This window comes from Tachyglossus aculeatus, chromosome 4 (assembly GCF_015852505.1).
Source record: "Tachyglossus aculeatus isolate mTacAcu1 chromosome 4, mTacAcu1.pri, whole genome shotgun sequence".
Lineage (NCBI taxonomy): Eukaryota > Metazoa > Chordata > Mammalia > Monotremata > Tachyglossidae > Tachyglossus > Tachyglossus aculeatus.
In genome coordinates, this window is record NC_052069.1 from 80,469,964 (window position 1) to 80,495,734 (window position 25,771).

Below are 25,771 nucleotides of genomic sequence, written 5' to 3' on the forward strand. Positions count from 1 at the left end.
TAGCCGAGACTGGTAGAGTACTTCAAACTCTCCAGGTGCCACCGTGACCATATATACCAGAATTAATTGCTCCTCGATAAACTACAGGATGAGAAGCAGCATGGCCTAATGGAGATGGCACAGGCCTGGGAAGTCAGATGAACCTGGATTCTAATTCCAGCTCTGCCACTTGCTTGTTGTGTAACCATGGGCAAGCACTTCACTGCTCTGTGGCTCAGTTACCTCATCTGTAAAATGGGGATTAAGACTGGGAGCCCCGTGTGGGACATAAATAATAATAATGATGGCATTTGTTAAGCGCTTACTATGTGCAGAGCACTGTTCTAAGCGCTGGGGGGATACAAGGTGATCAGGCTGTCCTGCGTGGGGCTCACAGTCATCATCCCCATTTTACAGATGAGGTAACTGAGGCTCCGAGAAGTTAAGTGACTTGCCCAAGGCCACACAGCAGACATGTGGTGGAACCGGGATTCGAACCCATGACCTCTGACTCCAAAGCCCGTGCTCTTTCCACTAAGCCACGCTGCTGTGTCCAACCTGATCTGCTTGTATCTACCCCAGAGCGTAGTACTGTACCTGGCACATAATACTTAAAAAAATATCATTAAAAAAATAAAAAAAAAACCCAATGCAAACTACACCAATTTTGTACCATCTTGGTTGCTAGGAAAAGACATTCTAATATGAACATTCAAATTTACTTACATGGAGTCAGATTACCATTGAATTACTTTCGATTAATTTCATTTGGGTATAAAATGGATGAGAAAGGAGCCAACAGTGAGTTTTGATGAATAAGAAATGTTTCTTCTCCCTTCACCCCCCAAAATCTCTGTTAACAAAATCTCTGCTGTGGGACTTCTACTGTAAAAGACCACTACTAGGATAATCATCGTGAGAATGTAGTATGGTTGCTGTTGTTTTTTAACGGTATTTATTAAGTGCTTACTGTGTGTCAAGAATTGCCCAAAGCATTGGGGTAGATACAAGTTAATCAGGTTGGACACAGTCTCTATCCTACATGGGACTCCAGTCAAAGGCACACCTCCTCCAAGAGGCCTTCCCTGACTAAACCCCCCTTTCCTCTTCTCCCTCTCCCTTCTGCTTCGCCCTGACTTGCTCCCTTTTTTCTTCCCTGCTCTCAACCCCACAGCACTTTAAGTACATATCTGTAATTTATTTATATTAATGCCTATCTTTCCCGCTCTAGACTGTAGTAAGCTCGTAGTGGGCAGGGAATGTGTCTGTTACACTGTTGTATTGTACTCTCCCAAGTGCTTAGTGTAGTGCTCTGCACACAGTAAACACTAAATAAACACAATTGAAAGAGTGAATGAGGGAGAACAGGTACTGAATGTCCATCTTTCAGCTGAGAGAACTACGGCAGAGAGAAGTTAAGTGACTCGCAGAAGGTCACACAGCAAGCAAAGCACTTAGTATAGCGCAGGGTGGCTCAGTGGAAAGAGCCCGGGCTTTGGAGCCGGAGGTCATGGGTTCAAATGCCGGCTCCACCAATTGTCAGCTGTGTGACTTTGGGCAAGTCACTTAATTGCTCTGTGCCTCAGTTACCTCATCTGTAAAATGGGGATTAAAACTGTGAGCCCCCCGTGGGTCAACCTGATCATCTTGTAACCTCCCCGGCGCTTAGAACAGTGCTTTGTACATAGCGTTGAATAATCATTACAGTGCTCTGCACACAGTAAGTGCTCAATAAATACAACCGAATGAATGGAAAGCAAAGAATGGAGCAGGAACAGTATTTATGGCATTCATTAAGCGCTTATTATGTGCCAGCCACAGAACCCAGGTCCTCTGGACCCCACGCCACACTGCTTCCCTGCGCTCTCTGCTATCAGGATACTATATGTAACATATGTTATGTAACATAATGGACTAACTGGGCCAGCAGACACCCCTGCCTCAGTGGCTACCTCTGTGTTCCCTAACTGCAGATACCCGCCTCCCCTGTGAGGCATGAGCCAGATCAGCAATATTAGCCAACCCCTTGTGCAGAGACCCTTTTACTACTGATGCTGATGGTGAATTAATACCTTTATTAAAAACTCAAAAGTACCAAACAGCTGGTTTCCTGATGATCCTGGTGAACTCGAGAAAAACTATTCTCAACAGTGGCCTATGCATTATATCGTTCTGCCTCTGACGGTGGCAAACGATGTTTGGGGGAAACTTTGATAGTTACCCTTTTTGATATCTTTTCTGAGAAGCAGCATGGCCTAGTGTCATCCCGGCTCCACCACTTGTCTGCTGTGTGACCTTGGGCACGTCACTCAACTTCTCTGGGCCTCCGTTACCTAATACGTTAATATGTTTTGTTTTGTTGTCTGTCTCCCCCTTCTAGACTGTGAGCCCGCTGTTGGGTAGGGACCGTCTCTATATGTTGCCAACCTGTACTTCCCAAGCGCTTAGTACAGTGCTCTGCACACAGTAAGCGCTCAATAAATATGATTGAATGAATGAAAGAATGAATGAAACTGTGAGCCCCATGTGGGACAGTCTGATAACCCTGTATTTACCCCCGCGCTTAGAACAGTACTTGGCTCATAGTAAGCACTTAAATACCATCATTATATTATTCTTATTAAGGTTCAGAGATGCAACTTCTAACACCCCTTCCCTCTATTAACCGATTATGAATCTCATTCACGAATTTATCCAAACCCTCTTCAACCAATGATATTTATTGGGCACTTACCATGTGCAGAGCACTGTCTTCAGTATATGAACTGATGTGAACTTCTTCCAACTAATCATCAATGGTATTTCAGTGCCTACTGTGTGTTGAGCATTGTGCTACGCACTTGGAAGAGTACAACAGAGTTGGTAGATATTCCCTGCCATAATGAGCTTAGAGTCTAGCTTCCTGTGGTAATGTGTGGACAGAATAACATTCCTGAATTCTCCAACAGAATTCCAGCCCAAACCCATAATGAAAACTATGGGAGAACTATAAAACCGTGAATATTATCTATAATAAAGATAAGCTTCCTTGATGAAAATAGTGGAAACTGTCAAGCCGATCAAAATGGAATATCTTCACTATCCACCTGCCTTTGATTTAAATCAGTAATAACTTTGCTTCACTCTACTACCTGTTCAGACTACACTGCTTTACATTATTTTCTACCATTTTGTTTAACAGCAGCATTAACAGTTTGGTATGCTTCAAAAAAAAAAAACAAGTGAAGGGAGTACTTAATATGGTGCATTGCACTCATTAGGCATTTTACAAAAACAATTATTACTGTAACCGTTCACAGTTTGAAAAAGAGAGTGCATCCTAAGAAATGTCAAGTTTCAAATACATGGCTTTACTTGGAGCATATAGGCATTTTACAAAAACAATTGTTACTGTAACCATTCAGTTTGAAAAAGAGTGCATCCTAAGAAATGTCAAGTTTCAAATACACGGCTTTACTTGGAGCATATAAATACAAATGTAAACTAGAAAATGTAGGTAGATCAGTCAATGGTATTTATTGAGTGCTTTCTGTGTTCAGAGGACTGTACTGAGCACTTGGCAGAAACAATTCAACAGAGTTGATTGACACATTCCCCGCCCACAAGCTTACAATCTAGAGTGGGAGACCGACATTAATACAAATAAATAATATTAACAGTTGACAGAAGTCTCTGATGCAAGGGCCCTGCAGTTCGAAGAACATTTGGACATGCTAGATTACAAAAATGCTACTCTCTGTAAGTAACTTAGATACCTCTGGAGGACAATTGGCCACTTTGGCCATTAGGTCATCATTAAGTGCACGAGATTGGCAATTTAATGGCCTGAAAGATCTTCAAATTACTATAAGATCTTCAAATTACTCCAGAGGAAGCTAACAAAATAGGCAGGACTGCATCAAGTATTTGTAATTATCATAGTACCTAATGAAATTGAAACAGCCACATTAGCAGTGAAACTGCATTCACTTCAAAAAATGATTGCCTGTGTGTGTAGGGTCAAGCATTTAGTACTACAGAGAATGATTATTTTTAGAAGGACGGTTCCTTTTTCAATTATGATTATATTAAGAACTGAACATGTATCAAGCACTAAGCTCTAGATACAGGGTAATCAGGTCAGACAATCCCTGTACCACATAGCGTTCAATCAATCAATCGTATTTATTGAGTGCTTACTGTGTGCAGAGCACTGTACTAAGCGCTTGGGAAGTACAAGTTGGCAACATATAGAGACAGTCCCTACCCAACAGTGGGCTCACAGTCTAGAAGCGGGAGACAGTTTAAGTACAGGGGAGAAAAGGTACTGATATGAAATTTAATCCATTATAGGCATATATACAATTAATCAGTGGCATTTACTTACTAGAAACTTACTAAACGCTTGGGAGAGTACAATACAACAGAATTAGCAGGCACGTTCCCTACCTGTAATGAGCTTACAGTCTAGAGGGGGAGACAGACATTAATGTTAGTAATTAATCATTTGCACCTGCCTGCTGTAAGGTTGGGGCAAATATCAAATGTCCAAAGGTCATCGATCAAGTGCAGAGGTGACGCAAAAGGGAGAGTGAGCCGGAAAAAAGAAGGCTTAATCGGGGAAGGCCTCTTGGAGGAGATGTAGAGAAGCAGCATGGCTCAGTGGAAAGAGCACGGGCTTTGGAGTCAGAGGTCATGGGTTCGAATCCCAGCTCCGCCACATGTCTGCTGTGTGACCTTGGGCAAGTCACTTAACTTCTCTGAGCCTTAGTTACCTCATCTGTAAAATAGGGATTAAGACCGTGAGCCCCACGTGGGGCAACCTGATCACTTTGTATCCCCCCAAGCGCTTAGAACAGTGCTTTGCACATAGTAAGCGCTTAACAAATGCCAACATTATTATTATTATTATTATTATTATTATTAATAATGCTTTGAAGGTACAGAGAGTGATGGCCTGGCAAATGTAATAATAATAATGGCATTTATTAAGCGCTTACTATGCACAAAGCACTGTTCTAAGCGCTGGTCTAAGCGCTTATATATGACGCGGGAGGGAGTTGCAGGCTTCAGGGAGGATGTAGGAAAGGGGTAGGTGGGGAGACAGATGAGATGGGGGCACAGGGAGTAAGCTGGCACTAGAGGAGAAGAGTCTAAGGGCTGGTCTGTAGATATGAGAGCAGTGAGGTAGGATGGGATGAGCTATTTATTTTATTATTTATTTATTTATTTATTATTTTATTGTTTATTATTATCCTATTTATTTTATTTTGTTAGTATGTTTAGTTTTCTTCTCTGTCTCCCCCTTTTAGACTGTGAGCCCACTGTTGGGTAGGGACTGTCTCTATATGTTGCCAATTTGTACTTCCCAAGCGCTTAGTACAGTGCTCTGCACATAGTAAGCGCTCAATAAATACGATTGATGATGATGATGATGATGACGAGCTGACTGCGTGCTTCAGAGCCAAGAGTAAGGAGTTTCCCACTTGATGAGGATGCCCATCCACAGTTTAACAAAGCAGCAGCGTGGCTTAGTGGAAAGGGCACGAGCTTGGGAGTCAGAGGTCGTGTGTTCTAATCCTGACTCTGCCACTGGTCTGCTGTGAGACCTTGGGAAAGTCACTTAACTTCTCTGTGCCTCAGTTACCTCATCTATAAAATGGTGATTAAGACTGTGAATCCCACGTGGGACAACCTGATTACCTTGTCTTTTAGACTGTGAGCCCACTGTTGGGTAGGGACTGTCTCTATATGTTGCCAACTTGTACTTCCCAAGCGCTTAGTACAGTGCTCTGCACACAGTAAGCGCTCAATAAATACAACTGATTGATTGATTGATTGTCCCAGCACTTAGAACAGTGCTTGGCACATAGTAAGCACTTAACAAATACCATCACTATTATTAACACAAAATGATATAATTAGCATGAGTAAAATGTATTTCCTCCATTGCTATATTGCTCCTGAAAGATTATTTTCTGCTTAAGATACTATGAATTGTGTAAAACTGTCATTAATCAATAGTATTTATTGAGCATTTACTGTGTGCCGAGCACTGTACCAAGGGCCCGGGAGTGTAAAACAAAACAGAGTTGGTAGATACGTTTCCTGCCCACAGTGAGCTTACACTGTAAAGGAGTAATACCCAGTTGCCTCCCACTAAATAGACCAGAATGCCAATATAATTTCAAAAAGGAAGGTACAAGTAGAAACTATATAATTATTCCCTCAATAAAAAGGAAATACACAGGTAATAATATCCTGGCTCTGTCACAAGTCAGAATTTTTTCAAACAATAGTAAATACTATTTTGAGCAAGTACTGCACAAGATGCTGAGGTAAAATTACAAAAGGACTGAGAGCCCGTTGTTGGGTATATGTTGCCGAACTGCACTTTCCAAGCACTTAGTACAGTGCTATGCACACAGTAAGCTCTCAGTAAATACAATTGAATGAATAAATGAATGAAAAGGAAGGTCCCTGCCCACGAACTCCTTCTGAACCGATAGAGTTAGTAATTTTCAAATACCATTTGGACTCTATTATCAAAGTGACCAAGTCCTTTATTTCCCCCATCCTCCCTCAGCCCTGCATTGACTATGCCCTTGACTAAGTACCTCTTAAACTTGAATACACTTCAAAGTTAAAACGTCTAAAACAGAACTCCTTATCTTCCCAACCAAACCTTACCCTCCCCTGACTTTCCCCATCACCAGAGACAGAAGCACCGTGCTACTTATCTCACAAGCCTGTAGCCCCAGCATTATCCTCAACTCATCTCTCTCATTCAAACCACATATTAAATCTGTCACCAAATCCTGTCAGTTCTACCTTCACATCACTAAAATCTGCCCTTTCCTCTCTATCCAAACTGCTACCGCACTGATCCACTTATCCAATCCCACCTTGACTACTGCATCAGCCTCCTTGCTGACCTCTCCCTCCCTATTCAAATCCATATTTCACTCTGCTGCCTGGATCATTTTTCTAAAATAAAAGAAATTCAGTCCATGCCTCCCCACTCCTCGGGAACCTCCGTTTGTTGCCCATTCACCTCCACATCATACGGAGAAGCAGCGTGGCTCAGTGGAAACAGCACGGGCTATGGAGTCAGAGGTCATGGGCTCAAATCCCAGCTCCGCCAATTGTCAGCTGTGTGACTTTGGGCAAGCCACTTCACTTCTCTGTGCCTCAGTTACCTCGTCTTTAAAATGGGGGTTAAAGCCCCATGTGGGACAACCTGATCGCCTTGAATCCCCCCAGCGCTTAGAACAGTGAAAGGGAGAGACACATTCATAGGGAAGAGACACCCAGAAGAAAAGATGTCAGAGATCCATGGAAGATGAGGCACTTCAAATGTGAGAACACAGAAATGGAGGAAGATTAGGTGAGCAATAGATTTAGCACTACCCTGCTCAGCTCTCTGCCAATCGGTGATATTTATTGAGTGCCTACACTGTGTGGAATGCTGTACTAAGTCCTAAGAGAATACAAAGGAAGCAAAAAACCTATCATCTGGCTTTGAGAAGCATAACTTCTCTGGGCCTCAGTTACCTCATCTGTAAAATTGGGGATTAAGATTGTGAGCCCCCCTGGGACAACCTGATCACCCTGCAACCTCCCCAGCGCTTAGAACAGTGCTTTGCACATAGTAAGTGCTTAATAAATGCCATCATCATCATCAACAGTGCTTTGCACACAGTACGCACTTAAATACCATTATTATTATTATATAGAAACTCCTTACCATTGTCTTTAAAGCACTCAATCACCTGGCCCCCATCTTGCCTTCCTTCCACAACCTAGCATGCTAATAATAATGATAATTATGGTATTTGTAAAGCGCTTACTATGTGCCAGGCACTTTACTAAGCGCTGGGATGGAGACAAGCAAATGGGGCTGGACACAGTCCCTGTCCCGCATGGGGCTCACAGTCTTATCCCCATTTTCCATATGAGGTAACTGAGGCACAGAGAAATGACTTACCCAAGGCCACACAACAGACAAGTGACGGAGCCGGGATCAGAATCCATGATCTTCTGACTCCCAGGGCCGGGATCTAGTCACTATGCCATTTCACTCCTCTAACACCAATTTACTCGGTATACCTCAATCCCGTCTATCCTGCCACTGAACCCTTGCACATGCCCTGCCTCTAGTCTGGATCTCCCCAGCACCTTCATATGTGTCAGATCACCACTCTCCCCATCTTCATAGCTTTATTAAAATCGCATCTCCTCCAAGAGGCCTTCCCCAACTAAGCCCAAATTTCCCTTACTCCCTCTCCATTCTGTGTCACCCATGCACTTGGATTTGTACCCTTTATTCACCCCATCCTCAGTCCCACAGCACTTATGTTACATAACCATGATTTCCTTTAATACCTGTCTACCCCTCTGGATAGTAAACTCCTTGTTGGCAAGGAACACGGCTATCATCTCTGTTAAACTGTATTCTCATTCATTCATTCGATCGTATTTATTGAGCATTTACTGTGTGCAGAGCACTCCAAGCGCTTAGTAAAGTACTTTGCACAGAGTAAGCGCTGAATAAATACCACTGACTGACTGATTTATTAAGCACTTTGATACTCACCTTAACCCCACAGTACTTAAGTAAATGTTTTTATACTCTACTGCAATTTTCCCTAGCCGCAATAATAATAATAATAATAGTAATTATTATTATTATTAAGTAAACGTTTTTATACTCTACTGCAATTTTCCCTAGCCGTAATCTATTTTAACATCCATCTTCCCCCTACAGACTGTAAGCTCCCTGAGGGCAAGGATCTGGTCTACCAACTCTATTGAAATGTACTTCCTCAAACATTTAGTTCAGGGTTCCACTCACACTTACTTACTTGCTCAATAAATACCACTGATTGATAAGTGACATTTTTAAGTTTACATTTTTTTTTAAATTAGATTAAGTACCTCTTTCCTATACATAACACAACTACTCACTAATTATAAACTTCAAAGGATTTTTCAGTCTTTCTGAAGTGGCTTGGAGAGGTTCCCATAGCTACGTCCCAACATGTTTTCACTTCAAATCTACATGGATAAAAGGGGAAAAGAAGTTGATCTGGAGTTTCCTCTGCTCGGGCAGTTTTAAAATGTGTTGCATTTTAAGGAGCCACTTCATGGAACTGAAAATGAACACTAAATATAAAACCAATGTCACCAAATGAATTTCCCTCTTCTAATTTTGCAGCTAAAATAAAATTATTTTAAATAAAAGCAGCCCAAGGTATGTTCAAATACATCATTTAGATAAGACAGGTGTGTGAGAGAAAAGCCATGTGTGCATGTCATGGGCAGGGAATGTCTCTGCTAATTCTGTTGTACTGTACTCTCCCAAGTGCTCAGTACAGTGCTCTGCACATAGTAAGTGCTCAATAAATGCCTTACATGGACTGATTGATGTGTGTTCTGAACTAATACATAGAACGGGCCAGAGGTACTAGGTTCTAATCCCGGCTCTACCACTTGTCAGCTATGTGACTTTGGACAAGTCACTTAGCTTCTCTGTGCCTCAGTTACCTCATCTGTAAAATGGGGATTAAGACTGTGAGCCCCGTGTGGGACAACCTGCTTACCTTATATCTATCCCAGGGCCTAGAACAGTGCTTAGCATATAGTTAGCACTTAACAAATAATAATAATAACAATGGCATTTGTTAAGCACTTACTATGTGCCAAGCACTGTTCTAAATGCTGGGGAAGATACAAGGTGATCAGGTTGTCCCATGTGGGGCTCACAGTCTTAATCCCCATTTGTTGTCCCACATGGGGCTCACAGTCTTAATCCCCATTTTACAGATGAGGCAGCTGAGGCTCAGAGAAGTTAAGTGACTTGTCCAAGGTCACACAGCAGACATGTGGCAGAGACGGGATTAAAACCCATGACCTCTGACTCCCGAGCCTGGGCTCTTTCTACTGAGCCACGCTGCTTCTTGATACCATATACCAAATACCACAGTCATTATTATTATTATTAATAACTAAAACAGTATCTACTGTCCTTTATTTCAGATAATTCACATTCATCCCTCCTCAGATCATATGTGAGGTCTGCAGGGCCTCGGCCACAGAAAAATCTGGGCTCTAAAGCTCTGAACTAGACCCCCCCAACCCCCCGGGCATCAAAACCTACCCGGCTCCGCCAACTGTCAGCTGTGTGACTTCGGGCAAGTCACTTCACTTCTCTGGGCCTCAGTTCCCTCATCTGTCAAATGGGGATTAAGACTGTGAGCCCCCCGTGGGACAACCTCATCACCTTGTAACCTCCCCAGCACATAGAACAGTGCTTTGCATATAGTAAGCACTTAATAAATGCCATTATTATTATTATTATCACCCTTTAGTCCCACTGGGATTAAATCGTGTCCTCCTGGCTATGGACATTATTGCCAAAATGCCACTTGAGGGCAGCATGCAACCACTGGAGGAGGAGGAGGAGGAGGAGGAGGAGGAGAAGGAGGAGGAGGAGGAGGAGGAGGCCCCATCCACAGCCTAAGGAATAGGCTGGCATACCTAGAGAAGCTGGAAAGCAGGGCCCAGGACCACCAAACCCCAGAGCAAAGCACCATTTGCTAGCCTAACTTCTACAACTCCTTGCCCCCTCCTACCTCACCCAGCTTCTCTCCTTCTCCAACCCAGTCCGCCCACTTCGTTCTTCTGGTGCTAACCTTCTCACTGTGCCTCCATCTGGCCTGTCTCGCCGCCAACCCCTGGCCCACCCTCCCTCCTTAAATCCGCCAGACAATTACTCTCCCCCCACTTAAAGGCACATCTCCTCCAAGAAGCCCTCCCGGAGTAAACCCCACTTTTCCTCATCTCCCACTCCCTTCTGCGTCGCCCTGACTTGCTCCCTTTGCTCTTCCCCCATTTCCCAGCCCCGCAGCACTTATGCATATGCCTGCAATTTTAATTATTTATATTGATGTTGGTTTATTTGTATTGATGTCTATCTCCCCTCTCTAGACTGTGAGCTTGCTGTGGGCAGGGATTGTCACTCTTTATTGCTGTATTGTACTTTCTTAGGTGCTTAGTACAGTGCTCTGCACACAGTACGCAATTTATACTATGACTGAATGACTACAACTCCAGGATGTAATGCCTGCTCTCTTCCCCAAAAAAGTCAATCAATCAATCAATCGTATTTATTGAGCGCTTACTGTGTGCAAAGCACTGTACTAAGCGCTTGGGAAGTACAAGTTGGCAACATATAGAGACAGTCCCTACCCAACAGTGGGCTCACAGTCTAAAAGGGGGAGATAGAGAACAAAACCAAACATACTAACAAAATAAAATAAATAGAATAGATATGTACAAGTAAAATAAATAAATAGAGTAATAAATATGTACAAACATATATACATATATACAGGTGCTGTAGGGAAGGGGGTAAGATGGGGGGGATGGAGAGGGGGTCGAGGGGGAGAGGAAGAAAGGGGCTCAGTCTGGGAAGTCCCACTCCCTCATCTCCCTACTCCCCACCCCCATTACAAAAGTTGTCATTCTTCCCCAGATAAGAAGCCTTGAAACATTAGGGGAGGATGAGCATGAAACTGCAGAAATGATCTACAGACTTTTTAAAAAATTGCATGGGACGGTATTTGGTACTAAAGAATGTATTAGTTGTGAGTATAAACTTTCCTCTGGTCCATTAAAGGCACAGAGATCAAAATCCTGCAAGCCTGCTCTTGGATAAATTATAAATTTGGTTTCCTCTTCTGTAAACAGAAGTAACTAAGGAGATCAGTCCAACCTCAGGCATATATCACAGGCAAACTTCTAGTGTAATTTAAAAAGGGAACAGATAATTTGGAGGCTTTTCTCCTGAAACACCTACAGCCCTGTCTAAATTGCCCTAGTTCTTTAGTATGTAACACACTTCTCTGTCAAATCTAGACTATATGAAGCTCTAATCACTGAATCTAAGTGGGAGATGCTTAGTGTGGCCACGGATGGAAGTCTAAAACTGTCAATCATCAATGATATTTACTGAGTGCTTTCTCAATAAATAAACTGTACTAAATACTTGGGAGAGTATAGTACAACAAAGATAGCAGACAAGTTCCCTGCCCACAATGAGTTTACAGTCAAGTCACTATCTCAATTTACCTTTCAAAAATGACAGACATCTCTTAGGTTGGGGTTTCCCTTTTTATTTTTTTCCTGTAAATGCACTCTTGAAATTTCACTTGAAAGAATTAACTTCATCCTCACAACCTTTGCCTTCGTCGGCCCCCTCACCCACTCTTAGGTCGGATACTGATCTCTCCCACCCCTCCTTCCCGCTAATATGTGCTGCTGCCCTGATCCAACTTTCTCCAGTCATCACACCCCACTTAGCCTCCACACCCAACCTACCTTCCCTTGATGACCAAACTGACACCCTCAACTCCACCCTCTCTACTGAACACAGCTTTCTTTCTCCCCTATCCCTTCTTCGATCTCATTCCACTAGCCCACAGCCCTGGATCACCTCCAGTCTGCTTCCTTAGCTCTGGTGCCCGAGCTGCAGAGCGCTGCTGGCAAATATCAACCATTTAAAGTTCATCCTTGCTTGCTTTAACTCTGCCCTCTCCTCTGCCTAGCAAAATTATTTCTCCATCACTCATGCTTATTTCTCTCACCAGTTGCTCTAGACATTAACTCCCTCCTAAAACCTCCTGTCACCTCGCCTCCCCCAACCCTTGCCCCTGATGACCTGGCTGCCTGCTTACTGAGAAAATTGGCACTATCAGGTGTGAGTTCCCAAAAATCTCCACTGCTTACCTCCAGTCCCTCCCTCCTTCTGCCATTTCTTGAACTCTCCCATCCCTCCCAGCAATATCTAAGGGAAGATCTCCTGCCTTCTCTCAAAATCCACCCCTTCCTCCTGCACATCTGACTCTATACCTCTGCACTTTATCAAAACACTTGCCCTGTCCCTTCTTCCCTCCTAGACTGCCATCTTCAACTATTTGCTCAAATGGCTTCTTCCCCATGGCTTTCAAACATGCTCACATCTCCCCATCCTACGGCTTCCTCCAGTTATTGCTCCATCTCCCTCCTACCACTCCTCTCCAAACTCCTGGAACGAATGAGTTGTCTACACCCACTGTCTCAAGTTCCTTTTCTCCAATCCTCTCTTTTTGCCTTATCTTTTTGCCGATAAGGTGGACCAGCAAGGAGCAGTTCAGCAGCAACATGAGCTGTTGTTGCCACTGTCCTAATAGCTCCTTCAATTAACTTCTAGAGTAATTTTATTTTTCAATAGCACTTTCACATGACTTCACTTTTGTCCTCACAACAGCCCCAAAAGATGGGATGAGGTGGGTATTTACTACCCCATTTTTACAAATTAGGAAGCCGAGGTCCAGGGCGATTAAGTGGACTTGCCCAAGGTCACCCAGAAGGTCAAGGGCAAAGCTGGACTTGTTATATTGTACTCTCCAAGTACTTAGAACAGTGCTCTGCACACAGTAAGCACTCAATAAATATGACTGATTGACTGAATAGAGCCCAAACCTCGACACCTAAACCCAGACACTCCTTCTACTACACCAAGCTCCCTCCTAATACTGGCAGGGATTATAATGTAATACTTTAAAGTAACCCTAAGTGTACTTTAATCTCTGGTTCCAAACCTCAGTTTTAGACCACTGTTTCAAAGTAGCCTATGTCCAGGGCCTAAAATAAACTGGGAGGCAGTCCAACGAGAATTATAAGTGAGTTCTACCTCCCTAATTATATTCTTGTTAGGGCACAAAAAAATTTACGATACTGAATTACCACTCCTTCCCCTCAATTTTTCCAGTATCGTCGGGTTAAAATAAGTACACATCTGCAAATACGAAAGCATTACCCAAAAACCTACTAAAGCTGTTTTGGGGCTATAGTTCGCAAGAATGAACGATGCACTTTTTCTCCTTACTAGTCAATGATGGGGATAGTCAAAACTGTTGTTATTTCAGTACATTATTCAGTACATTCGGCACATTTCAGTAATGCATATTAACAGGTGGAAAGGAAGCCTGCTCTTTTTTTTGGCTTATTTCCCCTTAGAATTCAACAAAAGGAGAATTCCCACACACTGTTCTAAACACAATACCCAGCTTTGCTTTTGCTGAGCCCTCAATGAAGGCAATTCAGCAAGAAGCAAAAAAAGTGTTCCTGTTTCCATTTTCCCTAGACCAGTTTCAGCCTCTACCGGAACAGATCCGAGTCTCCCCAGGGAAGCCAACCTCACACACAATATGAGAAACAATGCTCCTGAAACAGGAAGCTAAAGGGCACAATGGCAAACCAGTAACCATCTGGGTTTTACTTCTGAGATTTCGCCTGAACACTAGTCTTTTCATGACAAAGTCCAAATGCAAACCCAGGTCACAAGTTAATCACAAGTGAGACAAATGCCTTCTGATACAAACTAGCTAAAAGTCAACATATTTGAATTTACAACACACACACACTAGGAAGCCAGGAAACTGTTGCTGAATATGGAGACTGACCCTGAAAAGAGCAGGCAGGACTGGGGAAAGTATACACATGGGGACTTGGTCCCCAAACTCGTTCAGTGGCATTTATTGAGCGCTTCCTGGGTGCAAAACACTGTACTAAGCACTTGATGCCTCCTATCCACAAATAACACCCATCTGCTAAGTGTCCTTACAGAAGAAACTAGCTCTTTTGGAGATCCAATCTGATCCACCTGTCTGCTCTGTGACTGTGTGCAAGCCACTTCACTACTCTGTGCCTCAGTTCCCTCATCTGTAAAATGGGGATGAAGACTGTGAGCACCTGTGGAACAAGGCCTGTGTCCAATATGATTATCTGCTATCTACCCCAGAGTTTGGTACAATGCTTGGCACGTAGTAAGTGCTTAACAAATAAAAAATACCAAATCCCATCCAGAGTGATAGAACTTTGACACACTTTGACACTTCCTTCTGGCTTTCCTCTCTCAGTGCCTGTCAAGCTCAACGACCAATCTAGAGAACTAGCTGACTCCATCCTTCATTTCTTGCAACTCTATACAGAGAAAAACAGAGGCTGTAAAAGGAATTCTTAGCTACTGGTGGTAGCAGTGAACCTGCAGAAATCGATTATCGACATGAAGCTCCTAGGGCCGGCATATGAGTGTTTGGCTAAGCAGTCTAGGCTGAAAACTTGTGGGAAGGGAACATGGCTACTAACTGTTATACTATACTCTCCCAAGCGCTTAGTATAGTGCTCAGCACACCATGAGCACTCAATGAATATGTCTGACTGGTCTGAGAAAAGGACCTGCCATCTATAGCGTGTCCTCAGAATGGTACCAACACCAGCTAGGAGAAAAGGGAAGACAGGTGCTGGAGACGTTCACACTTCCAATTCCACCTAGATTACAGCAACTGCCTCTTTGCTGAACTCCCCGCCTCTCCCCACTCTAGGCCATACTGCACTCTGCTTCTTGGTTCATTTTTCTAAAAAGAGATCAGTTCATTCATTCATTCAATCATATTTATTGAGTGCTTACTGTGTGCAGAGCACTGTACTAAGTGCTTGGGAAGAACAAGTTGGCAACATATAGAGATGGTCCCTACCCAACAACGGGCTCACAGTCCAGAAGGGGGAGACAGACAACAAAACAAAATATATTAACAAAATAAAATAAATAGAATATGTAAATATGTACAAGTAAAATGAATAGAGTAATAAATCTGTACAAACATATATACAGGTGCTGTGGGGAGGGGAAGGAGGTAAGGCAGGGGGATGGGGAGGGGGAGAGGAAGGAGGGGGCTCAGTCTGGGAAGGCCTCCTGGAGGAGGTGAGCTCTCAGTAGGGCTTTGAAGGGAGGAAGAGAGCTAGCTTGGCGGATGTTGGGAGGGAGGGCATTCCAGGCCAGGGGGAGGACGAGGGCCAGGGGTCGACAGTGGGACAGGCGAGAACGAGGCACGGTGAGGAGATTAGCGGCAGAGGAGTGGAGGGTGCGGGCTGGGCTGGAGAAGGAAAGAAGGAAGGTGAGGTAAGAGGGGGAGAGGTGACGGAGAGCCTTGAAGCCAAGAGTGGGGAGTGTTTGCCTGATGCGTAGGTTGACTGGTAGCCACTGGAGATTTTTGAGGAGGAGAGTAACATGCCCAGAGCATTTCTGCACAAAGATGATCCGGGCAGCAGCGTGAAGTATAGATTGAAGTGGGGAGAGACAGGAGGATGGGAGATCAGAGAGGAGGCTGATGCAGTAATCCAGTCGGGATAGGATGAGAGATTGAACCAGCAGGGTAGCGGTTTGGATGGAGAGGAAAGGGCGGATCTTGGCAACGTTGCAGAGGTGAGACCGGCAGTTTTTGGTGATGGATTGGATGTGAGGGGTGAACGAGAGAGCAGAGTCGAGGATGACACCAAGGTTGCGGGCTTGTGAGACGGCTAGGATGGTAGTGCTGTCAACAGTGATGGGAAAGTCAGGGAGAGGGTAAGGGTTTGGGAGGGAAGATAAGGACTTCAGTGTTGGACATATTGAGTTTTGGATGGTGGGCAGACATCCAGATGGAGATGTCTTGAAGGCAGGAGGAGACGAGCCTGAAGGGAGGGGGACAGAGTATTCTCTCTCATGTTCATGTCTCCCCATTCCTCAAGAACGTCCAATGGCTGCCCATCCACCTCCGTAACAAGCAGAAACTCCTCGCCATCGGCTTTAAAGCACTCAATCAGCTCACCCCCTCCTACCTCACCTCCCTGATCTACTACAGCCCAGGCCGCATGCTTTGCTCCTCTAGCTTGCTCAATGTGCCTCCATTTGGTCTATCTTGCTGCCAACTCCTTCCTCATGTCCTCCCTCTAGCCTGAAATTCCCTCTCCCTCCAGATATGCCAGATCACCACTCTCCCCACTTTCAAAGCCTTATTACAGTCACACACCTCCTCCAAGAGGCCTTCCCCGACTAAGCCCTTTTTCCTCCCACAACTCTCTCCCTTCTGCAATGTCTATACACTTAGAACTGTATCCTCTAAGCACTTGATATTCACCCACCCTCAGCACTTACGTATCTATCCATAATTTATTTATATTAATAAATATAAATTACAGTCCCTCTAGACTGTAAGCTCGTTGTGGGCAGGGAACGGCTACAGAGTCTGTTGTACTGTACTCTCCCAAGTGCTTAGTACAGTGCTCCGGACACAGTAAGTGCTCAATAAATAACACTGATTGGTTGGTTTCAATTACCTACATGCAGTTTCAAAGTAAACCAAGTGTAAGTTGTACAACACAGCCTCGGGAATTCTCTCTTTACAACGATTTATTCATTCATATTTATTGTTTACTGTGTGCAGAGCACTGTACTAAGCACTTGGGGGAGTACAATCCACCAATATTTAGTGGCTAGATCGTATCTCTTACTTGCCCACCTTTCCATAGGTTAGCTTTTAAGGGCAGGGATTATATCTATTTACTCCGTTGCACTCTCCCAAGTGCTTAGTCCAGTGATCTGTACAGAGTAGATGCTCAATAAATTCCACTGATTTGATTGAATTAGTTTCTCTGAATTAGAAACTCTAAATGAGCTAAAGGTCATACGGTTTACACTGGGTGTTAACCCAGCCAGGGCTGGTACTAGTCAGACTTACACTCTTGGTATTAAGAACTTGATGCAAGCCAAGGAGCACATTTAAAAAGTGGAGAAACAACAAAGGCTAAACAGTTATAAAAGTGAGTTTTCAAAGAGACCACCAAACACGTAAATACTCTGGAGAAAAGAGCTAAGGACCCTTTTCAAGGCTTAAAGTGATCTGCTAACAGCTGGAAATTAAAAGATGAAGATTACAAGAGTTAACTGTGTTTCAAAAACCATGTGCACCAAGGAGCACCAGACCTTAATCTAAAATAGTATCTCTCTAGCTGGGGATCAGGATCCCAAAAGGATTACAGGGAAGTATTTCAATAATTTGAAAATAATAATCAAGGTCTTCCCCGATTAAGCCATCTCTTCCTCGACTTGCTCTCCCTTCTACATCATCTATGCACTTGGATCTGTGTCCTATGGACATTTATTAATAATGATGGTATTTATTAAGCACTTACTATGTGTCAAGCACTGTTCTAAGCTCTGGATTAGATACAAGCCAATCAGGTTGGACAGGAGCCTCTGTCCCACATGGGGCTCCCAGGCTTAATCCCCATTTTTCAGATGAGGTAACAGGCACAGTGAAGTGAAATGACTTGGCCAAGGTCACACAGCAGACAAGCGATGGAGCCGGGATTAGAACCCAAGTCCTTCCGACTCCCAGGTTTGTGCTCTATCCACTAGGTTACGCGACATTTGATATTTGCCACACCCTCAGCCCCATAGGACTAATGTACATATCTTTAAATTATATAGTATATGTTATTTATTCATATTGTTGTCTGTGTCCCCCTCTAGACTATAAACTCATTATGGGCAGGAAACGTATCTGCTCACTCTGTTGTACTTTACTCTTCCAAGTGCTTAGTACAGTGCTCTGCACATATGAAGTGCTCAATAAAATCCATCAATTGATTAGTGTCTAGCTCAACATCTAGACTGCAAGCTCACTGTAGGTAGAGAACGTGACTGCCAATTTTGCTGTATCGTACTCTCCCAAGCACTTAGGACAGTGCTCTACACACAGTAAGCGCTCAAAAAATACCTTTGATGATGAGTGAAGTAGAATAGGGATAGTGTAGAGATCTCAGTAGTTTTCTGCAAAGCCCTCTGTCCCTTGCAGCCTTTAAAATACACTGTCTTGCCAAGGAAAAGACCGACTATGAGACCTGAGGGTTTATGAGGACCTTTAGAATGAAAACTTTTGAGAGAAACCATGCAACACAACTGAATGACACAGAAGACAATCCAAACTTTTGAAAGTCACACGACTTTGAGCTTTTAACCCACAACTACATGTAAATATTTTCAGTGATCACTAGCTTCCAATTCAATCGCATTGATTGAATGCTTACTGTACAAGCCCTTTGTAGAGTACAATACAACAACAGACACATTCCCTGCCCACAACGAATTCACAGTCTAGAAGGGGAGACAGAAATTAATAAACATAAATAAATAAATTACAGATACAGACATAGGTGCTGCGGGGGTCGGGGGAGGATGAATGAAGGGAGCAAGTCAGGGTGACACAGAAGGGAGTAGAAGAAGAGGAGAGAAGGGCTTAGTCAGGGAAGGCTTCTTGGAGATGTGCCTTCAATAAGGTTTTGAAGTGGGTGATAGCAATTATCTGTCTGATATGAGGAGGGAGGGCGTTCCAGGCCAGAGGCAGGATGTGGGCTAGAGGTTGGTGGTGAGTTCGATGAGACTGAAGTACAGTGAGAAGGTTAGCATTAAAGGAACAGATTGTGCGGGCTGGGTTGAAGTGAGAGAGTAGTGAGGTGAGGTAGGAGGGCAAGGTGATTGGGTGCTTTAAAAGCCAACGGTATGGAGTTTTTGTATGATGTGGAGGTAGATGGGCAACCACTGGAGCTCCTCGAGGAGTGGGGAAACACCGTCTGAGCATTTTTGATGGAAAATGAGCTGGGCAGCAGAGTGGAGTATGGACTGGAGCGGGGAGAGGCAGGAGGCAGGGAGGTCAGCAAGAAGGCTGATACAATAATCAAGGTGGTATAGGATAAGTGCTTGCATTAATGTGGAAGCAGTTTGGCTGGAGAGGAAGGGGAGGATTTTAGCGATGCTGTGACGGCAGAACTGACAGGATTTAGTGAATATGTGGGCTGAATGAGAGAGGAGTCAAGGATAACGCCAAGGTCACGGGCTTATGAGACAGGAAGGACGGTGGTGCCGTCGGCAGTGATGGGAAAGTGAGCGGGAGGATTTGGGTGGGGAGATAAGAAGTTCAGTTTTAGCCAAAGAGACAACAGCATTTGTTTGCCATTTCTAGACTGTCACTGTTTTAGAGCCCAGCAAAATGAAACCTCTGGTCAGATGGTACACAAAGAACCAATCATCCAACTTAAACACGTTAATATAGCTTACTTCATTGTGAATCTAATCGTTTCAAAGGCTCAGTCCCTCACCCCAACTCAATGCCCACTCAACAGACCTGAGCTACTGGGTTCTACCCTCACCTGACCTCATTACCTCACACTGCGATGATGTTATTGCACCCTGCAGCTGCTTCACAACAGCTGTTGCTGCCAGGGGGAGAGGGAAAGGTAAGAGAACAGAACAGAACACAAGACGGGGGACAAGGAAGGAAGGGAGAGGAGAGGGGAGGAAGGATGGGATGATACAATGGGCCAGTGCTGGCCAGTCTGCTTTCCCTGCCCTCCTCTCCTTACCGTAGGGCAGCAGAGTGTGGACCCTCGCTCATCACACCCTGCCCTCCCCGCCAGAGAGCTGAGCTGCCTCTTGGATAACCCATCCTGCCCCCGTCAACTGCATCACCCTCAGACCTCTAGTCCAAACAGACCTGGCAGGAGGGACAGAAGCAAGGGCAAATACGCCGCCTCCACGAAATGCCCACTTCATAATAATGATGGCATTTATTAAGAACTTACTATGTGCCAGGCACTGTTCAAAGTGCTGGGGTGGATACAAGGAAATTGAGGTGGACACAGTCCCTGTTCCATGTTGGGCTCACAATCTCAAGCCCTCTTTTACAGATGAGGTAACTACGGCCTAGAGAAGTGAAGGGGCTTGCCCAAGGTCACGCAGAAGACAAGGGCCGGAGCGGGATTAGAACCTATGACCTTCTGACTTCCAGAGGCCCATGGTCTATCCACTATGCCATGCTGTTTAGGAAGGCCACAGCTGGGGTGGGCACTGCAGCCTAAACCTCTGAGCCGTGAGCATCCCGGAAGGCTGCTCTTCCAGTCAGAGTAGGCTGTTTGCTGTGTGACCTTGGGCAAGTCACTTTACCTCTCTGTGTCTCAGTTACCTCATCTGTAAACTGGGGACTGAGACTGTGAGCCCCACGTGAGACAGGGCCTGTGTCCAGCCCGATTTACTTGTATCCACCGCAGCGCTTAGTACAGTGCCTGGCCCAGAGTAAACACTTAAATGCCACAATTATTGTTACTGCATTTTTAACTTTATTTTTGAATGATTTCTATCCTTGTCTTTGATGTTTCTGTGTCCTCTTTGTTTTATCTTCCCTTAGGTGTCTGTGGCCAGTCCCCCTTGATCATTTCGATCGTGAGTTTCTGGAGGTTTAGGGACTGTATCTGATTCTTTTCCAGCGCTCAGTACAGAGCGCTCTGCGGACCGTAAGCACTGAACACACACTATTACCACGATCTATTACCACAGTGCTCTGCACACAGTAAGTGCTCAATAAATATGATTGATTGATTGATCTGGATCCACCAGCAGAGGACAGAAGGCCCTCACCGCTGGACCCGGCTCAGATCGGGAGGTGGGGCACTGTCCCTCCCTCACAGCAAAGATAGTTTTGTGCTGCCAGAGTGGGTGGAAGAGGTGAGGGATAGGTGTCTAATACCAATTCTTGCCCTGGCTTGTGCCCGTGCCCCTGCCCCTCCTCCTTCTGCCCACAATCCCCAGTCTTCCTTCTTTCCCCTCAGCTCTCTCTCTGGTTGCCACTCCGAGTCACCCGCTGGGCAGCGGAGTCCCCCAGCCCTGAGCTTTGTGAAAAATGCTGGGCCCCCTACCCCCTCACACACAAATACACACAACTGGAAAGGCTTTGGTTGACTTTAAATGCCCCCACTCCCCAGCTCGAGACCCATATTCGATTGGACGAAGAGCCAGATACGGCTCCCAAGGTAAAGGTTACAGACTCCTGTCCTAGAGCAGCATTCAGGCTTTATACGCTGCTTCCAGCATCTCTGTTCCTTCAATATCACGTAGGTAGGGACCGTCTCTATACGTTGCTGATTTGTACTTCTCAAACACTTAGTACAGTGCTCTGCACATAGCAAGCGCTCAATCACTATGATTGAATGAATAGGAATGAGTGGAGATGGTTGGCTAGCTGTCCAGGCAGTAATTTTTAACATGGCAGCTGGGTAACTTTGAGCAAATTACTTCTCTGTGCCTCAGTTACCTCATCTGTAAAATGCAGATTAAGACTGGGGGCCCCAAGTGGGACAACTTGATAACTGTGTATCTTTCCTAGTGCTTAGAACCCTGCTTGGCACATAGGAAACATTTAACAAACACCATCATTATAATTATTATTATTTTGCACACTGAAGTCCAGAAAATCCTTTCTTTTACTGGTGGAAGTTTCTATCAATTATTTCTATTAAATAACTGTGAGCTAGTTGTGGGTAGGTAATGTGTCTGTTTACTGTTGTGACGTTCTTTCCCAAGTGCTTAGAACAGTAAGTGCTCAATAAATATGATTGAATGAATGAATTTATAACTAGTCACAGTATGAAAAAGATAGAGCTTCATGTTTTATTCCATATCAAACACATGAAAACTACCAGTGAAAAGTATTCTATTGAAAATTTTGCCTTAGAACACCTTCCAAGGATCTCAACTGAGGTCAGATTTTCAGAACATACAGTAGAATCTGTCCCATAATAATAATGGCATGGATAAGGATGTAATGCAACTGGAAAATACACCAATGAGAAAGATATTTTAAAAACAGAATTTACTTGGTCTTTTTTTTCTTTATGTGGCTGCTTACACCATTATTAAAACAGGTTGGAAACTTGTTTGGCAAGTATCTCATAATGCCACTGCTCAAAATGAAATGACAGTATAGCATGGACCAACAAGGCCTCAAAGTCCTACTGTAATTTAAAGCTAAGGAAAGAAAGTTTTGTAGTTGTTTCACAGTGAACAGCCAATCTCATAGCAAATAAAGACGACGTAATTTTCTTCAAGTTCAGACATGGGGTCCGACATAAATGAAACAGAGAAAATTAAGTATATTTTCTAGATGACCCACTAAATATGTTTTCTGATTCTCTAGACTATAAGCTTGTTGTGGGCAAGGAATATGTCTACCAACTCTGTCGTACTGGATTCCCCCAAGGGCTTAATATAATGGTTTGCAGCTTGTTGTGGGCAGGGGATGTATCTGTTTATTGTTGTACTGCACTCTCCCAAGTGCTTAGTACAGTGCTTAGCACACAGGAAGCACTCAATAAATATAACTGAATGAATAAATAAATGCTCAATAAATTCCAATGATGCCAATAGTAAAACATTTCTATAACTCACTTCTGTACTTCTCTAGCATAATTACCTGATACTCAACTGCACCAAGAACCTCAAAAAAAGAAAAGCAACTCACCTCCATTTGAAAGGCAGCCGTATGCTGATCGTAATGTCCCATCAAATTGGGGAAAAAGGTCATATTGTATGCCATTTTTACACACTTGGGGATGATAACTGGTTCACAGGTGAAGAGGCTGTGCCCATGTATTAGGGATAAAGCACCACACGTTACAAAAAACGCAAACGCTTCCATTTTCTTCAACTTTCTGATTTCACCACATGGTTTGGATGAGTATTTTCATCTCCACCCGAAAACAGATAAAAGTGCTCATAAATTGATGATGACCTCCATCACATTTCATGCTTTAACCGTTCTGTTGAATGCTGCCTCCATGAAAACAACATAGCTGAATGGTAAAGGCAAAAAGAAAGAACAGTCAGTAACAAAAATCCGATTGCCGGTCACGAGTTCATACGCAAAAAACAATGCTCACTGAGTTGAGACTTTCAAGTGAAATGAAATCTCAAAAAGGTCCTGGAAATAACATAAACCCGTAAGCCTTGCTTGACTACGGTAAAAACCAGGGTACTTGACGAGGCCCATTCATCTTACACGAGAGGAGTTGGGTTGGCAGTGGGTTTTTTAGACTGTGAACCCCGTTGGGTAGGGACTGTCTCTATATGTTGCCAACTTGTACTTCCCAAGCGCTTAGTACAGTGCTCTGCACACAGTAAGCGCTCAATAAATATGATTGATTGATTGACTGATATGTCTTCTGATTAGAGGGGGGACTTTCACCACCTGGACAGACTATGCCAGAGAAGCCAAGAATTATTCACACAGAAGTTTGCGGCCTTCAAATGGCCAGCCCCTAACTCAATCCTTTGGAGACATAATATTCCTCTAGATGCTGGGTTAATACTCATTCAATTGTAGTTTTCATTCAGTTGTATTTATTGAGCGCTTACTGTGGGTACAGCACTGTAGTAAGTGCTTGGAAAGTGCAATAGAGACAATCCCTGCCCACCACGGGCTTAATAGCATCATCATCAATGGTATTTATTGAGAACTTACTATGTGTACAGCACTGTAGTAAGCGCTTGGAAAGTACAATAGAGCAATAGGGACAATCCCTGCCCACCATGGGCTTAATAGCATCATCATCAATGGTATTTATTGAGAACTTACTATGTGTAGAGCACTGAACTAAGCGTTTTGGAGAGTACAACAGAGTTGGCAGGCACATTCCCTGTCTGTAACAAGTTCATGGAGAGGCGCTTACAGTCTAGAAATAGTAATACCGGCTATTATTAAGTGCTCACTAAGTGCAGAGCACCACTCTAAGTGCTGGAGGAGAATCAGATACAGTACCTGTCCCTTATAGGACTCAAAATCTAACATTTAGGATTTAGGGTTAAGGTTGGAATGATTCTTGTGGAAGAGATAGTGAACGAAACTTTATTTTTCTCAGTGCGGGGAAGAGGAGTGCGCTGATTCGTCTCACAAGAGCCCTATTCGGGGAGAAATTTCCCAGCAATCATTCAATTGTATTTATTAGGCGTTTACTGTGTGTGCAAAGCACTGTACTAAGTACTTGGGAAAGTACCAATGTAACAATAAACGGACCCATTCCCTGCCCACAACGACTTTGGAGATGAATCATTATGGGGGCAGTTCTGTTGTAGTGTACTCTTCCCAGCGCTTAGTACATTGTTCAGCACATCGATCAATCAGTGATATTTATTGAGCGCTCTGTGCAGAGCACTGTACTAAGCACTCGAGAAAGTACCAGCAGAATAATAAACAGACCCATTTCCTGCCCACAACGACCTTGGAAAGGAATCATTTGGGGCCAATTCTGTTGTGGCATACTCTCCCAAGCGCTTAGTACGGTGTCCTGCACACCAATCAATGGCATTTATTGAGCACTGTGTGTGGAGCACTGGAGTAAGCGCTTGGGAGAGTACACTGCCAAAGAATTAACAGACACCTTTTCTGCCCAAAATGACTTTACAGATTAGAGGGGGAGTTTACATTCATTCATTCAATCGAATTTATTGAGCACTTTCTGTGTTCAGGGCACTGAACTAAGCGCTTGGAAAGTACAATTTGGCAACAATTTACAGCCTACTAAGCGCTCAATAAATACCATCAATGGACAATAATAATAATAACAATGATGATGGTATTCGTTAAGCACTTACTCTGTGCCAAGCCCTGTTCTAAGCGCTGGGGTAGATAGAAGGTCATCAGCTTGTCCCACGTGGGGCTCACAGTCTTCATCCCCATTTTCCAGAGGAGGGAATTGAGGCCCAAGGAAGTCAAGCGCTTCCTACAGTGCTCTGCACATAGTAAGCGCCCAACAAATACGATTGAATGAATGGATTGACCCAAGGTCACCCAGCAGACAAGCGGAGGAGTGGGGATTATTATTATTATTTGGGCAAGTCACTTGACTTCTCTATGCCTCAGTTCCCTCATCTGGAAAATGGGGGTGAAGCCTGTGAGCCCCCCGTGGGACAACCTGATCACCTTGTTTCTATCCAGCGCTTAGAATGGCGTTTGCCACATAGTAAGTGCTTAACAAATACCAAAATTATTACTATTATTTAGGCAAGTCACTTCTCTGCGCCTCAGTTCCCTCCTCTGGAAAATGGGGGTGAAGCCTGTGA

The 25,771-nt window shown here is 44.0% G+C and overlaps 1 protein-coding gene across 1 annotated transcript in view; it reads right to left on the reverse strand.

Annotated features, from left to right (window-relative positions):
• Window positions 1–25,771, reverse strand: part of FZD6 (frizzled class receptor 6) — a 51,606-nt gene that overhangs the window by 22,908 nt on the left and 2,927 nt on the right. Inside the window, 1 exon segment of the mRNA XM_038745323.1 lies at window positions 23,175–23,505. Within this exon segment, the coding sequence (XP_038601251.1) occupies window positions 23,175–23,351 (177 nt within the window). The 5' untranslated portion in view covers window positions 23,352–23,505.